Source organism: Volvox carteri, assembly GCF_000143455.1.
Source record: "Volvox carteri f. nagariensis unplaced genomic scaffold VOLCAscaffold_8, whole genome shotgun sequence".
Classification (NCBI taxonomy): domain Eukaryota; kingdom Viridiplantae; phylum Chlorophyta; class Chlorophyceae; order Chlamydomonadales; family Volvocaceae; genus Volvox; species Volvox carteri.
In genome coordinates, this window is record NW_003307551.1 from 2,058,310 (window position 1) to 2,072,181 (window position 13,872).

General features: G+C 60.9%; 1 protein-coding gene across 1 annotated transcript in view; it reads right to left on the reverse strand.

The window, feature by feature from the left end:
* Nucleotides 1-1,422: 1,422 nt before the first annotated feature.
* VOLCADRAFT_88378 (uncharacterized protein) overlaps nucleotides 1,423-13,872 on the reverse strand; it is a gene marked incomplete at both ends in the record, with an annotated part of 12,830 nt that continues 380 nt past the window's right edge. Inside the window, 16 exons of the mRNA XM_002948055.1 lie at nucleotides 1,423-1,674; nucleotides 2,206-2,362; nucleotides 2,852-4,276; nucleotides 4,494-5,058; nucleotides 5,101-6,126; nucleotides 6,786-6,903; nucleotides 7,565-7,904; nucleotides 8,308-8,584; nucleotides 8,793-9,556; nucleotides 9,994-10,369; nucleotides 10,682-10,743; nucleotides 11,305-11,399; nucleotides 11,736-12,074; nucleotides 12,283-12,458; nucleotides 13,267-13,488; nucleotides 13,547-13,624. Coding sequence (XP_002948101.1) covers nucleotides 1,423-1,674; nucleotides 2,206-2,362; nucleotides 2,852-4,276; nucleotides 4,494-5,058; nucleotides 5,101-6,126; nucleotides 6,786-6,903; nucleotides 7,565-7,904; nucleotides 8,308-8,584; nucleotides 8,793-9,556; nucleotides 9,994-10,369; nucleotides 10,682-10,743; nucleotides 11,305-11,399; nucleotides 11,736-12,074; nucleotides 12,283-12,458; nucleotides 13,267-13,488; nucleotides 13,547-13,624 — 6,272 coding nt within the window. The remainder of the gene's footprint in view (nucleotides 1,675-2,205; nucleotides 2,363-2,851; nucleotides 4,277-4,493; nucleotides 5,059-5,100; nucleotides 6,127-6,785; nucleotides 6,904-7,564; nucleotides 7,905-8,307; nucleotides 8,585-8,792; nucleotides 9,557-9,993; nucleotides 10,370-10,681; nucleotides 10,744-11,304; nucleotides 11,400-11,735; nucleotides 12,075-12,282; nucleotides 12,459-13,266; nucleotides 13,489-13,546; nucleotides 13,625-13,872) is intronic.

Below are 13,872 nucleotides of genomic sequence, written 5' to 3' on the forward strand. Positions count from 1 at the left end.
TTGCCTATATGAACCCGTCTATAGGACGCTAATAACCGCCCTGGCAAGACTCCGGCCACTGCCGTTTCTATTCCCGAATATGAAGTTGTTCCTTGTGCATGTTGTCGGGCACAAAAAGATGACACTTGAGTGATCCTTAATATTCGCTGCAAATCAGCAGGTCAGCCCCAGCTCCATAGCGATTGCGGAAGTCACACCCCACAATCACCCTGACAGCTCGGCCAGCGCTTGAGCCAGCAGCCCGTACTACATGTACACCAAGTATCTTGGTATAAAATTACGCCAAAAGGCCAAACGGTAAGGCAGGAAGGGAGAAGGAACACTATATTCGGTGGACGCGGGGTTTCTCCGTTCGTACTGTGATCGGTGCGCACACATTTGCGCACAGTTGGTGCGCGTGTGATAAAGAGTTCACTGCAAAACGTTTACCATACGTAAGCGTTCGATACTAACTGCACCTTTACTTGTTTTCTGTGGTTGGGATTTTCCACGAAACCATAAAAAAATATTTGTGCTTTGTTGCCAAATGCTTGCTAATGAGCTAATTGTCAGCGTTGCGCCTGACAAATATGAGCCCCCTGTGGCTCTGGTGTTTGCAACGCTTTGGATCTATGCTTTGGATCTATATTGCCCTACATGAGGTTCTGAAATCCGTACTCTGTCCTTAGGCCTTTCTGAACGTCCATATAAATATGGTGTACATGAATTCATAAATAAATACTTCGCCATAATGGCCGCCTCATTCTTGGGGCTGAACACATCCCATCTTTCACTGAACAAGGAACCAACACCTTATCATGGCATGAACAAGGCGAGGACCCAGTGTGCAGTATCTGTCCAATGCCACACGACGTAACCAGCCGATGGACTGAGATCTTTGGGACGGTAGCTTGGCGATTTCTTGTTGCAGCCGGAATATCTGCCAATATTATACCCGGCCTAGCAATACCTTGGTTCCATCGTTAGTGCTTCATGACCGCTTCGTAACATCGGGTCAAAGAGCGTCCACTCACGACGTGTCGCAAACGTTACTACATATGCGCAATGCTTGCAACAAAAACATAAAACGCTACTCGCACCAGCCTCCTGCACAGTATGACGCCGATTCCAACGTCGTAGGACCCTTTCATGTGTTTCAATAGTTTTAGGCTGCCTATGAGACGGCGCCCTGACGCCCAAACACGGCGCACCCTTGCCTGGCCAACCGTCTGGGCCATCTCTGGGCCCCGGGGCGATCCAGACGCGCCTGCATTGACGAGGCCGAACCCAGCTCCCATGGCCATAAACAATTAAGCATACGTTACAATCCGCATCTGCAGTTGCCATAACAACAGCAATCTTGGCAACAATGCGCTGAGGCGGGGCGCACTGGCAGTGTTGTGTACTTTCTACTGCTTTCCATAGCACCTCTGGGCCGCGACCTTAGCCTCTCCAGGCGCACTGTCCCCCGGGCGGCTGGACTGCGCGCACGAAGCGCCGCCGCTGGCTCAAATCCATTGCTGCAGCGAGCGCCATCGATGCAGCCAGAATCAACCCCACAGTGATGGCAACCTGCAGCATAGACCACATGTCGCGGGTGTTGCTGGCGGTGAACCCGCTGTCCGGGGAACCAAACAGCATCCACAGCAGGACCGCGTCCAGCGCCCAGCAGATACGGTACGACCGGAGGCGGCCCTGCGGGAAACATGCATGCGACGCGGGACAAAAGGACGTGTACGGAGGGTCATTACTGCCGTGCTCCGCCAGCTTCCCCTCCTCCTGGCGTCATGGAATGGGCCTTCTTGTCCTCACAGGAGGTGGGGATCAAAAGAGGTACCGCCCACAGCCTGCACATGCGCCTGCTGAATGGGATGGCGCGCTCGCTTCACGTTTTGCCCTTGCCTTGAGGAATATAGCTAAGTCCCGAAAATATTTAGTTACAGGGGAACACAAAAGGAGCGTTTGGGTCCGCTGGTGCTAACGATGAAGCGGAAGTCGTGTCGCGGCGTAATGGGGGTATCAGCGCGCGTACATTCAGGTCCCCAAGTTCCTTATATGCAAATGTGATTCGCGTGTGGCGTCCAGGCGTGTGGCGTTTTGCTATTTCCCGTGCGACGATGGCATCCGATCATGCCTTTGCCTCTCTTTCCCTTGGCAAGCTTTGCATCCCATCGTATGCATCTCATCCCCCTCCTCCACAAGCGCCGGGTCGCGCCCCGCACTCACGCTGTACGACACTGGTTGCACCAGGACCAGCAATGTGGCCAGCAGCTTTAATAGCGGCGCAGCCGTGTCCCCTGATGTGTCTGCCGTACACCGCCCGTACACATAGAGCAGCGCCAGGATAGCGACGTTGATAAAGCGGACGAGCACGTCCCGCCTCCTGTGTTCATGCCACGCATTCAGGAACGCACAACGCTGTCGACCGACCCACCGACCCACCTGTCATAACATGCTCAAGTACAGTCAAGGTTTACCGCGGGGGGGGGGAGGGGGGAAGGTGTCCGCTGAATGAGACCCAAAGATACCCCTAGGACAGCGCTAGGCAGGTCCTAGGGGTATTATCCTTGCATCCGTTCATTCGTCACGCGTGTACCCCTTGGTGCTCTTGCAGCCGCTCATTTCACGTGCTCTGCTCATGTGTGTGCGCTGGGAAGAAGCCACATACAGCCTTTGAACTCATGTGCATAAGATACCTGATACTGGATTTGTTCGCCCGGCTAGCCCGGCCCGGCCCGTCAACAGAAACGAAAGCAGATGCCAGTTGCTCACCCCTGGTCACCCCTGGTCAGCGCTCACCCCGCATGAGGTCAGGCACAAGGCAGGCAACCATGCACCACAATTGCTGCTGCACCACGGCACTGGGCCTTACCACAGCTGGATGGGGGTGTGCGCCTGCCGAATCCAGGTCACGAGGCCCAACAGAAGTGCGGGCAGCGCCACAGCCCAGCCCAGCACCCGCACCGCAAGATGTACACCCCACGCTGGACGCCGCAGCCCCCCCACGCCGCCACTGCCGCCGCTGGAGCCGTCACTGTCACGGCCACGGTCTGCACCGATCCCAGCGCCGACGCCGCCCAAGATAGCGCCGACGCCGCCGTTAACGCCGTCCCACCGAAACCGCGATAAGCTCAGCCAAGCCCACAGCGCCTGCACCACCGCAGAAACCCCGGACTGGGGTACCCGCAGGCCGAACGCGACTGCAGCCGCAACAGCAGTAGCTGCTGCTGCTGCTGCTGCGGAACCGCGGATGGGGCCATTCTGCTCGTACAGATAGCCCTCGAAACGCGCCTCGGTCTGCGGGTCAAAGCCTTGAAGCACGGATCGCCATGTAGCTGCACCAAGCGGCGGTACTACCGGCGCGTCAACGATGCGCGCACGGCCTTGCGTTCCAACGCCACTGCCGCCGCTAGTAATCCTGGCTTCAGTGGCGCTGCATGTCGGTAGCTTTGCGCGGCGAATAACCGGACGCTGCGCATCTGAAGCTTCGGCAGGCGCTTCACCGCCATCCTCCTCCTCATGTGACCTGCTGCTCGTCCCTGGCTTTGCCGGACGGGCCGCCGCTGCATCGGCGGGGCGTGTAATGGTAAGCTCGCGCGCCTCAGCATCCCTCTCCTCAGCAGGTCTCTCCAGCTGCCAAAACTGCTTTCCCTGCAGGAGTCTCTGGACCGCCTCCTCGCCCTCCACATCACCACTCCGAACCTCCACCCCAGCATCCCGCACCTCCTCAAGCAGGTAATGCAGTGTAGCCGTAAGGCCTATCTGGGTCAGGTACGACACCAGGGCGACACCCAGCTGCTGCAGCTCGGTGATTCGGCCATCTTGGGCCGCCCCTGTGTCGTCACTGCGGCGCATCGCGCTGCACCTGGCAACCTCCGCCTCTTCCTCTACATCCTCTTCCTCCTCTACCAGCCTCTCGCAGCCCAGCAGCAGGGATACCATGTCGGACACCAGTACTGAAAAATGGTGCGTGAATGCGTGGGCACGAGCGACCCGTGGGTCGGTAGTGCGGCGAGGGCCGGTGGCGGCGGCTGAATCAGCCATCCCGCGCATGAGACCGCACAGCTCCTCCGCCACCGCGGGCGGCGCCACCACAATGGGGATGTACACCAGGGCGGCGCAGGGGCTCTGGAGCGCAGCAATGCCCTCCTCACGCCCGCCCTCGTGCGCCGCCACCCTGGTCGACGACTCCCCACTTCGCATCCCCTGCTGCTGCTGCTGCTGCCGTTCTGGCTCCTGCCTGATTGGCAGCACCAGAAGCGCCGCACTGCCTTCTTCCAAGCCAGAGAGGTCCAGGCTGCGGACGGGATCGTGGGAATATGTCGCGGGGAAGACGTCTCCTAGATTGGCAATACGCAGCGGTGCATGTGGGGATGGGTCGCCAGGGGATGGGCTCTCATCCTGGCAAAGCATCAGACGTGCACACGTGCATGCGGATGGCGTGGTGCCCGTGGCGGTTGCGCTTACTCCATATACCTATCATTGGCCTCATCCTCCATTGGCCCTTTTCGCACCTGACACTGGCCCCCCTGCTCCGCCCCACGCTCAGTCGCTCCACCTCTGCCACCACCACACCGTGCTGCTTCACCACCACTCGAACGTCCACGGAGGAGAAAGGGACATGGTTGAAGGAAAGAGGAGCAGCATTATGACGAGCCGCCAATGATGATGGCGGGTCCCCAGAGATATCGGCGCCGCCACCGGCTTGCACCTTCAGCGCATCCTCGTCCAGGAAGATATCGAGGCGCACGCAGCCAGGACCAGTCGGCTGCATACCAGCACCAGCAGCTAGGCTGTCCCTAGGTGACTCGTGCCATGGCGGCCGCAGCTGGCGTTGATGCTGTGTCCCCCCGGGCCCTATGGACCCTACTGGGCGGGGTGAGGCCAGCTGCCGCGCGTCCAGCAGGGCCCTTGGTGGCGGCGGTGGCGACAGGGACCGGGGCAGCTCCTGGGGCCGTCGTGGGATGTCACGTGCTGGTGAAGTTGGCGTTGCAGAAGCAGCAGCAGCAAAAGCAGCAGCAGCACGCGACGTGGACCACGTGACCCCTACTTCCCCTCCGCCGCCATGTACGGCAGCACCTGTGGGGGAAGTAGCAGCAGCAGTAGCAGCAGCACCACCACCAGCCGATGGCGACAGCGGAGGTGGCAGCACACTACGGCTTGAACGTGTGTGGTCGAATGCGGAATCGAAGTCATCGTCGTCGAGGTCGTCAGCCGCCGCAGCGGGGGGCTGGACGAATGGCGATGCCACAACACCACCATCAGACCCGACCCCGCTGACGATGTCCCTCCGGTTGCTGCTGCTGTCAGCATGCCGTCGGAATATTGTGGTCGCTGCCGTTTCTGGGTTCTGCTTGTCCAGCAGTTGCGGCTGCTGCTCCGGCTCCGGGTGTTCATGTCTCTCCTGCTGAGTCCTTCCAGCCCTCTCCCGCTGCTGGTGCTGGAGCTGCTGCTGCTGCAGAAACGTGGTCGCATCTGTCTGTCGGTGCTCGTGCTGATACTGATCGCCACCGCCTGCGTCCCCGGCATTGACGGCCCCTGCAAAGCTGCTGAAGGTTTCGCCCTCATCACTGACAGCACTGGCGGCGGCCGTACAGCAACGACCCTTAAAGATTCGCGCATCGCATGTAGTTGCGCGGTTAACCCGACGCCGGCGGCCGCGTACGACACCGTCAGCCACGTCCGCCGACGCCGGCGCTGCGGCGCGAACGGGGCTGGCACCGCGCAGCGACGCTGCCGCTGACGCGGTGCGCTCGGGCAGCACCGCCGACAGCGGCGGGGCGCGAAAGGACGCAGAGGCCGCCGTCATGGTCCCCACCGACGCCGACACGTCGCTCGGCGGGCGCCGTAACGACATGGTCAGCGGCGATGGGAACGGAGACAGCAGCAGCGCCTCGCTCGCGCTGCCATACCTGCTGCCACCACCACCACCTCCGAAGCTGCCCCTCCTGTCCAGGACAATCCGCTCCGCGGTACTCCGCCGGCTCACAATCCAGCTGCCGCCCTGCCGGCCCTCGCCCAGGGCATCGGAAGCGGAAGCTCCGTCGCCACTGGTTGGGTTGGCCACTGGAAACAGGTACGGCGATCCAACGGGGGACCTCCGTGTTGTGGATATCACCGGCGGGTCAATGTACAGCACCACTGGGACTGCGCGGATAGCGCGAGGGGGGAGCGAGGCGGTGGCTGCGGTGGTGGCGGCCGCAGCGGTGGTGGGAGCGGGGCCAGGAGGAGGGCAGGGGTCGGCGGGAGGGCCCTGGTGGTCTGGTGGTGCGGTGCCGGCGGAGGGCTCCAGCGCCCGGTGCACAGCAGCTTCCGTCGCTCCGGAGGGTAGGGGTGTAGGCGGTGTAGGAGCCGACACCACCGGTGACCAAAAGACCTTTTGCGACACATCGTTTCCGGAGCCACAGCCAGTCCGGGGTCAGCACCCGATAGAGGCAAGAGAGATCAAGTCTGTTTAATACAAGTCTATATGTAACAGGAACGAGGTTGCCTCAGTTGCTGTATATCGAGAGACAGAAGTCACAACGTGAAGGAGAGATTAGAGTACAAGCTGCAGCAGTAGCAGTAACAGCATTTGCAGAAGTAGCAGTAGCCGTAGCAGCAGCTTTTGCAAAAGACGTTAAGCAAGGCGCGGGAACCAGCCCGAGAACGCTACTGCTTTCCTGTGCAGCTACCACCCACCCACCCACCCACCCACCCAGCCCCTACCGGCTGCTCCGGCGCCAGAGCTTCAAAAGGTCCGAGAACGGGTGATGATGTCCATGGCGCCGGACCGGCCGGACCGGCGCCTACATCGCCGTCCGCACCGCCCGCTGCTCCAGCTGCCGCCCTGCCGCCTCCATCCATCTGCCTCCGCAGCTCAAGGTGCAGCGCCTCCAGCCTGGCGGCCACCTCGCGCTCGCCAAACTCCTTGTCGCTCTCGTACTGGACACGTGTGGACACACAAATGAAAGTGCGGGGCGATGCGAATGGGTGGCAACTGTGATGGTACTTCTGTGTATGACCTTTGTTCTGTACGACATGACGCAACAGCAAGTTGTGGCAGCAGGCGCCGCATCTGCCCCGTGTATCACCCCCTGGCGGGGTGCCCACCCCCCCCCCTGTAGTCGACCAACGATGCAACCAAACGCCAGGCGATAAGGGGTAGTGTGGCCAGCTGCCGGACCAGCTGCCGGACTAGCTGCCGGACCAGCTGCCGGACCAGCTGCCGGACCAGCTGCCGGACCAGCTGCCGGACCAGCTGCCGGACCAGCTGCCGGACCAGGGTGATCAGAACAAGTCACGGACATGCACATGCCAGTGACGCGGTAACCAGGCGGGGGAAAGGCTGGAGGCGTGCGGCGTCAGCTAACTGGACCTGTAGCTTACGGAGCTTGCAACAGGCGAGACGGTGACGGATAGTGCTGTGAGCGTTACGACGTAGTCTATACATATCTACACATATCTATAGATACATATCTAAACATATCTAAACATATCTAAACATATCAAGCAGCGATGCAGGTGGCCCGCGTGCGAAGCATTCGCCCTCCGAGCCCACCCCACCCCGCAAGTGCCCTCTGCCCCATCTGGTGCTGGTCCCCACCTGCACACGGAGTATCAACTCGAGGCACCCCGGAAGGCACTGCATCTGGGCAGTGTAGCCCCGCCAGCGGGCGCGAGCCCGTGGCCGTGCTGCACCGCCGGCTGCCCCAAGCAGCAGCGCATTGCCGCTGCTGCCGCCGCCACCCTCCTCGCCTACGACCGTAGTGTTGTTGAGCGCATCCTCAATAGTCCGGTGCGCCGCCGCCAGGAGGGTGGCTTCCAGCGCCGCATACGGCGCACCGGGGCGGGTCGCCAACTGGGGCATCAAGCAGGGGGGGAGATTAGGCGTTAGGCATATGCTGAGAGGTGGCCGTGTGACAGTGTGACAGTGCACTTTGCTGCTGCAAGGCAGGCAGGCAGCGTCATCACCGGCGCCCATGTCGTCCAGGATCCAAGCAAGCCGTGCCGTACAGGCACCCGGAAGCCCCAGGTAGGCAGCGTTCTGCTGCTCTCCTGGCTCGCCACGGAGACCGGGACGCCGTGGGGCATCCTAACATTCTAAGTCAGGGTGATGCTCAGGGTAAGAAAAGGAGTTTAATATTATACCATTTTATTTTTACGATGTGTCGCGACGAGTGTTAGAAGAGAGTATAAAATTTGTGGGGGTGTTTGCTATATCGGCGTAACGCCCGCCTGCTCCGTGTCCTTCGCCTGCCCTACATCAACATGAAGTTGGAAGGCAGGTGGGTAGTGTAGGGGCGAAGTAAGGCCCAGCCCCCAAGCATTTTCATGTTGTATACAAACCTTGATTGAGACGGATATATGTCGTACGGGTGATCCGTACAGTATAGATTGCCCAGCCACAGGCAGATCGGCGGCGGCGGCGCTTGTTCCGGGGCTGGCAAGAGCTTCAGGTACGGCTGCGGTGCCCGTACGGGGCTGTAAGTCCAGGCTGAGACGTCCCACGGGGGCTGCTGCTGCTGCAGCGGCGGCGGCGGTGCGTCTGACTCGCGAGCCCAAGCCAGCTGGGCGGACTGCCTGCGGCCATCCGACACGGAGCTCTCCGGCTGCAGGAATTGCTCTGTGCCACGGAGGAAGCCGCATCACTCCGCCCCCCGTCTCTCCCCCGCCCTCAGGCGATGAACGGCGGTCTGCTATTACCAGCGCCCTCGCCGCCGCCGCCGCCCTCCCCGCCGCGGCCCCCGCCTCCACGGGGCCCCAACGCGCCGCTGCGCGCCCCTCCGTGGCCACGAATCCCGAGGGCAGGTGTCGTTGATCTAGTTCCCCACCGGGCTGTTCTACACCAGCTGGCTCGGCCGCACTACCACTACCACTACGATCGCCCGTGAGGCTCTGAACGTCCCTCGCCGACACCGCCGGCGCAGCAGCAGCCGCAGTAAAGGCCTTGCCTGCCGTCGCGACTGCCGCCGGCGCAGCCGCCCCTGGCATATTGCTCCCCTCCTCGCGGGCGCTGCTGCCGCCGGCCGCCTCGGCCGCCGCCGCCGCCGCCGCCGCCGCCATGGATCCCGCGGTGCCACTCGCCGACTGCACCGCGCGGCTCCCACTCGACACCTCCGAGATTGCCGTACATAGTCCGGCGTACGACGATGGGGCGCTCAACGCCGTCGGCTGCTGCCCCTGCCGCCGCCCCTGGCCCTGCTGCGAATCGCGCAGCTGTCTTACATGCTGCTCCTGCTGCTGCTCCTGCTGCACCTCCTGCATGTGGACCCGCTCCCACGGTTGATCTGTGCGGCTCAGCCCCAGCCCCAGCCCCGAGCTGCGGGACACAAGTCCGGAAGGCGCCCAGCCGAGGAAGGAGGTCCACGGCGTGGGGGCGGAGGGCTCGCTGGTGGAGGCGCCTCCGCCGAATCCCATGGGTCTGCCGGAGTGCCCACTTGAGGCGGCCTCCGGGCTGAAGCCACTTCCGCGGCAGGAAGCAGGGATGGAGCCAGGTGAGGAGCGACCCACGGGTCGTCGGGCTGCCTCGCCGCCCCGCTCCGCTGGCTGCTGCCCGCCCGGAGTCGTCATGGCGGGGTCTCCGGATGGGGGGCCCCTTCGGGTGACGAGGAGATGAGGAAAAGGGCAGGTAGGGAGGCACCGTTCGTTAATGTGTGGAATGGCTCGGCAGCAGTGGGGCCGTAATGACGTAGCTGTTTCGGCTTTCGACTTTCGACAAGTCCAGCACAGCCATAGATAACATATGCTGACCAGGAACTAAGTTGACGCGCCGTTGATCCGCTAGATTTGGTTGGATGCTGGTGGTGAGTTGCCAAACTCAAAGAGTACACTCTGAAGTCGGATGGGGTGAATGGATTAGGGTGCCCCTCTAGCAGGGGAGAGCAGGGAACTGCCTCGGGAAGGAGGCCACTGGTGAAGCTTAACCACCCTGTAACAACATCAACATATTTCGCAAATCCCTTGACGCCCAAGAACCCTCTTCAAGTCGCCGTTGGCGCACACCGGCCCTTCACCTCCTTGCACAGACCTTACCCAGGCCTGCAGCTCGCTGCGGTGCTGCCGCCCTGCGCCGCCCCAGCCGCGCCGCTTAGATCCGCCGCCTCAACACTGGCCGCATGGCGCCCCTGGGCTCGGCCGGCGCCGACGCCGCCATAGACGCTGCTGTTATCCCCCAATGACGACGAAGACGACGCCGACGCCTGTGACACCGCAGCAGCAGCACCGGCGCTATCCCACGAGGCTCTGAGAGGAGTAGGGGGGTGGCCGCCTGCCAATGCCGTCCGCGTCAGATCGCCAAGCTGCAGGCCGCCGCGCAGGGGCTGTGTCGCCGGGGGAGCCAGAACCACCCTCTGGGCGCCCCGCCGTGATGATGGTGGGTGCAGCAAGTGCGCCGATCCCGATCTCAGTCCTGCTGGCGGAAGCGGGGGCGGGGGCGGGGGCAGGGGCGGGGGAACCTTAACCCGGGTTGCCCACAAGCGGTGCGGCAGTACGGGGACTGGAAGGGCTCCAGGGAGACCGCACTCGTGAAACACCTAACATACGGACACATACGGACACATACGGACACACACTACTGGAAAGGGCACTTTGGGGACCTCGGCGGGTTCCTGGCAAACTCTTGCCGGCTACACACGTCCATGCGTCACTATATCCAAACGTCCACCGCCGCGCCGACTACTTGCCGAGAAGCGAGAGCTGCTCGCTCGGTCACTCGACTCACCTGTCGATACGTGCTCTTCGCTGGATGTACGGGGGCCGTACATGCAAACGGGCGATGCCGGCCTGCCAATGCTCGTACCGAAAACACACACGGGGAGGGTAGGGTTTCAGAGCCGCGGGTGGAGGGGATCTCAAGTTGGCATCCCGGAGGTGGCGTGTTGGGAAGGGCTGGTCGCAGGAGACAAATAATGGGTATGTATGTACGTATGTACGCCTCGATGCAACTCTAAGGGCTACAGGACGGCTGCGAAGGTGGCAGCGTGGGCTGCGCAACCCTGCTTGGTGTCCGAGTGGGAAACAGCCGCACGTGTGTAGCCCGTCACACCCGTCGCGCCTTCATGCCGCAGCGGGTAGCCGCGGTTCATGGATAGACGGGCGAGTGGACCCTGGCATCGCGAAGCGCGGTTCATCGCTTTAGGGGAACAGTTTAAGCGCAACAATCTGATAGCAACATACAACCAGCACCACATCCACGCTCTCACAATTCATGTATTTTTGCCGATTCTTCTGTTAGGCGTTTTACGCGAGCTCGTAATTGTTATCGGATTTCCAAGTAATCATTATTCGGTTTCGGTGCATCTCCCCGCGCAGTCCTCCTCCTGGCTCCAGTTTCACGCTACCCACCTGCGACCGGGAGTGCCATCATCGCTGGGACCTCGGCTCGCTGTGCCTTGGTGCTGCCCGACGACTGCCCAGGCGGGCCGCCAGTCTGGGTCGGCCTGCGGTGCCGTAAGGACCGAGCGCGTTTTGACGTGTTGTGGCGCGTAGAGGAGAATGGCTATGCGTGGCTTCAATCTTTTCGGAACTCCATTCGAGAGTCGACATGTGCGCGTGACGCGTGTTGGAGTGCGTGCATCATGTGTCGGGTGCCGTCACACGTTCGACGACAGACCTTGATTTTGAAAACTGTGGCCAGCACCGCGCGGTTGGAAAGCACGCTGCGACGGCCAGCTTTTTTAAAAAGCTGCTGATGCGCTGATCAAACCCTTATCGCGGAATCTGGCAGTGCCAAAAAAATCTAACTACCGATTTAATCTGGAGAAGAGGTGCCTCACATTTAGTAGCCACCTCAGCGCAGCTTCAAGATACAGCATCAAAGACCCTAGAAGCATAGCCACCAGGCCTCCTCCAAACGCTGCCACCAGCAATCCAGCATCAGCACCAGACAGCGTCGGCATTTGTGATGTTGCCTTGTCAGCAGCTGTGTATACGTTCGCTGAGACTGGGAGCGGATTGACCAGAGGTGTTGAAGTCTGCAACGTCGTTGAATAATCCTTAGTCCTAAAGTAGCAGAGCCTGGCCACCACGGGCTCGATGATCTGAAGCGCCAGCGCGGCCCCGACGATGCCGACGAGCGCGCGAGAAAACGTTTCCCATGACAGCAAATGCTTGACCTGCGCAAACAGAGAAGTTACCTGTCTTCACCCGCTTGCAAACAGCCTCAAACTTTGTTCAAACTCTTTGTTGTTGTAACCAAATTCATACATGAGCAGCTCGAAGCCACAAAACTCGCTGTTCGCGGCGCATGGCGCCTTCCTTACGTGAACACAAAATCCAAATGACCCAGGGGTCCAATCCCCATCATCCAACGCGCCATCTCACCCGTTGACTGGACAGTAACGCCAGCAAGACAACGCCATGCCACTGCAGTGCGTAAAGAAGCGGGCTACGCGGCGCGATAGGCGGCTTGCCCCTCAGCGAAAGGGCCTCGCAGAGCAGCAGCAGGCCCGCGCAGCCCCCGTGGGCCGCCGCAGCGGAGCGAAGCACCTCGCGATTGCCTCCGGATGCAGTCAGCAGCGCCAAAGGCCACATGGCAGAGAGCAGGAGGAGCGTGGGACGCGGCGAGGGATGACAGTCACAGCCACCACCGCGTGGTAGTGCAAGGCGGAGGCACAGCGGCAATGTGATGCGCGCGAGGCTGGAAATCAGGCCGGGCGCGACGGTGGCGGCCATTGCCCACGTTGGACCGCTTTGCTGAGGCCAGCGCTTGCGCTCAGGATGCAATTTAAAAGATCCTTTCCTCTTAACGTCCTCTTGTTGAGCTTATTATGATGGGCTCTTCTGTTTGGGGATAGAAAGGGGAGAACAAAATATCAAGTATGAAGATCCCCTAGAGAGAGAATACATGCCTAGCGGACGCAGCGGGATGCAGGCAGAAAAGCATTAGGCTCGTCGCTTCCATCACCCTCACCATTATCACTGCTACCACTGTCCATCACTACCACGAGCAGCATAACACTCCTTCAAAACATCCGCATTTCGCTGTCAACGAACGTAAAGAGCGTCGCAGTAACCAGAAGCAAATTACCCTTCAATGCTCCATGGCCTGTCGACATCATGGGCCGCTCTGCACTCATGCGTCGCACAGTTTTGGGAACCGTTTTTTTGGCACGAGAACAGCAAGCGTCCGGCCCCCCGTTTGCGGTCAGTAAACAATCCTGCAGCATTTGTCTTCTCCCAGACTATCCGTCTATTTTCTGGTATCTGCTTCCCTCGCCAGTGGTTCGTTTTACCCTTGTTTGCAGCGCCTCAGGCAGTCCCAAATACCGGGATACCAAAGATGCGTCCGCGGCGCTCGAACCGAACCTTCACCCCAGCGGCTGTGGCCGCTTATGTGTACAGCCCTAGACAGACCCGACAAGCAGGCAGGACGGTGTACGTGGTAACGCTGTGCACGCAGGGGCTTCGAGCGCCCGCGTGGTCGCAACGGGGTCCAGTTGGCCGCGACCAGCTGCTGGCCCCCTCGTGCCCTGTGGTCTGTTTTCCCTCCTGCTGGTGTAACGTGGGCCGAGCGGATGACCAGTAGGGCTGGCGGGGGAAGGGGAGAGCAATACACAGCACGTGATAGGACGGGCAGAATGCCCACCTGCAGGGAGCAGCACTGCTAGGTGCACTTGGACTGGGTCCAGATGGTCGGTGATGGCCGTGACTAAGTAATCGTTACCTAAGCGCGGCAGGAGGGAATCGACTAGAGCTTGTAGAAAGCAAGTTAGGTTCTGAACGGTAGCCTGTCGGCATGTTTGTTAGTTGGTTGGTCCCTATGACATCCGATCACAGGGACATCTATTCTAACTGAGCACTCCTGCAGTTCGGAATCTGACACGAATCTGACACGAATCTGATACGAATCTGGCACGAATCAGGGAATTCTCCCTACACTATCACCTTTGGCCTGTGATCCATCCGACCTGC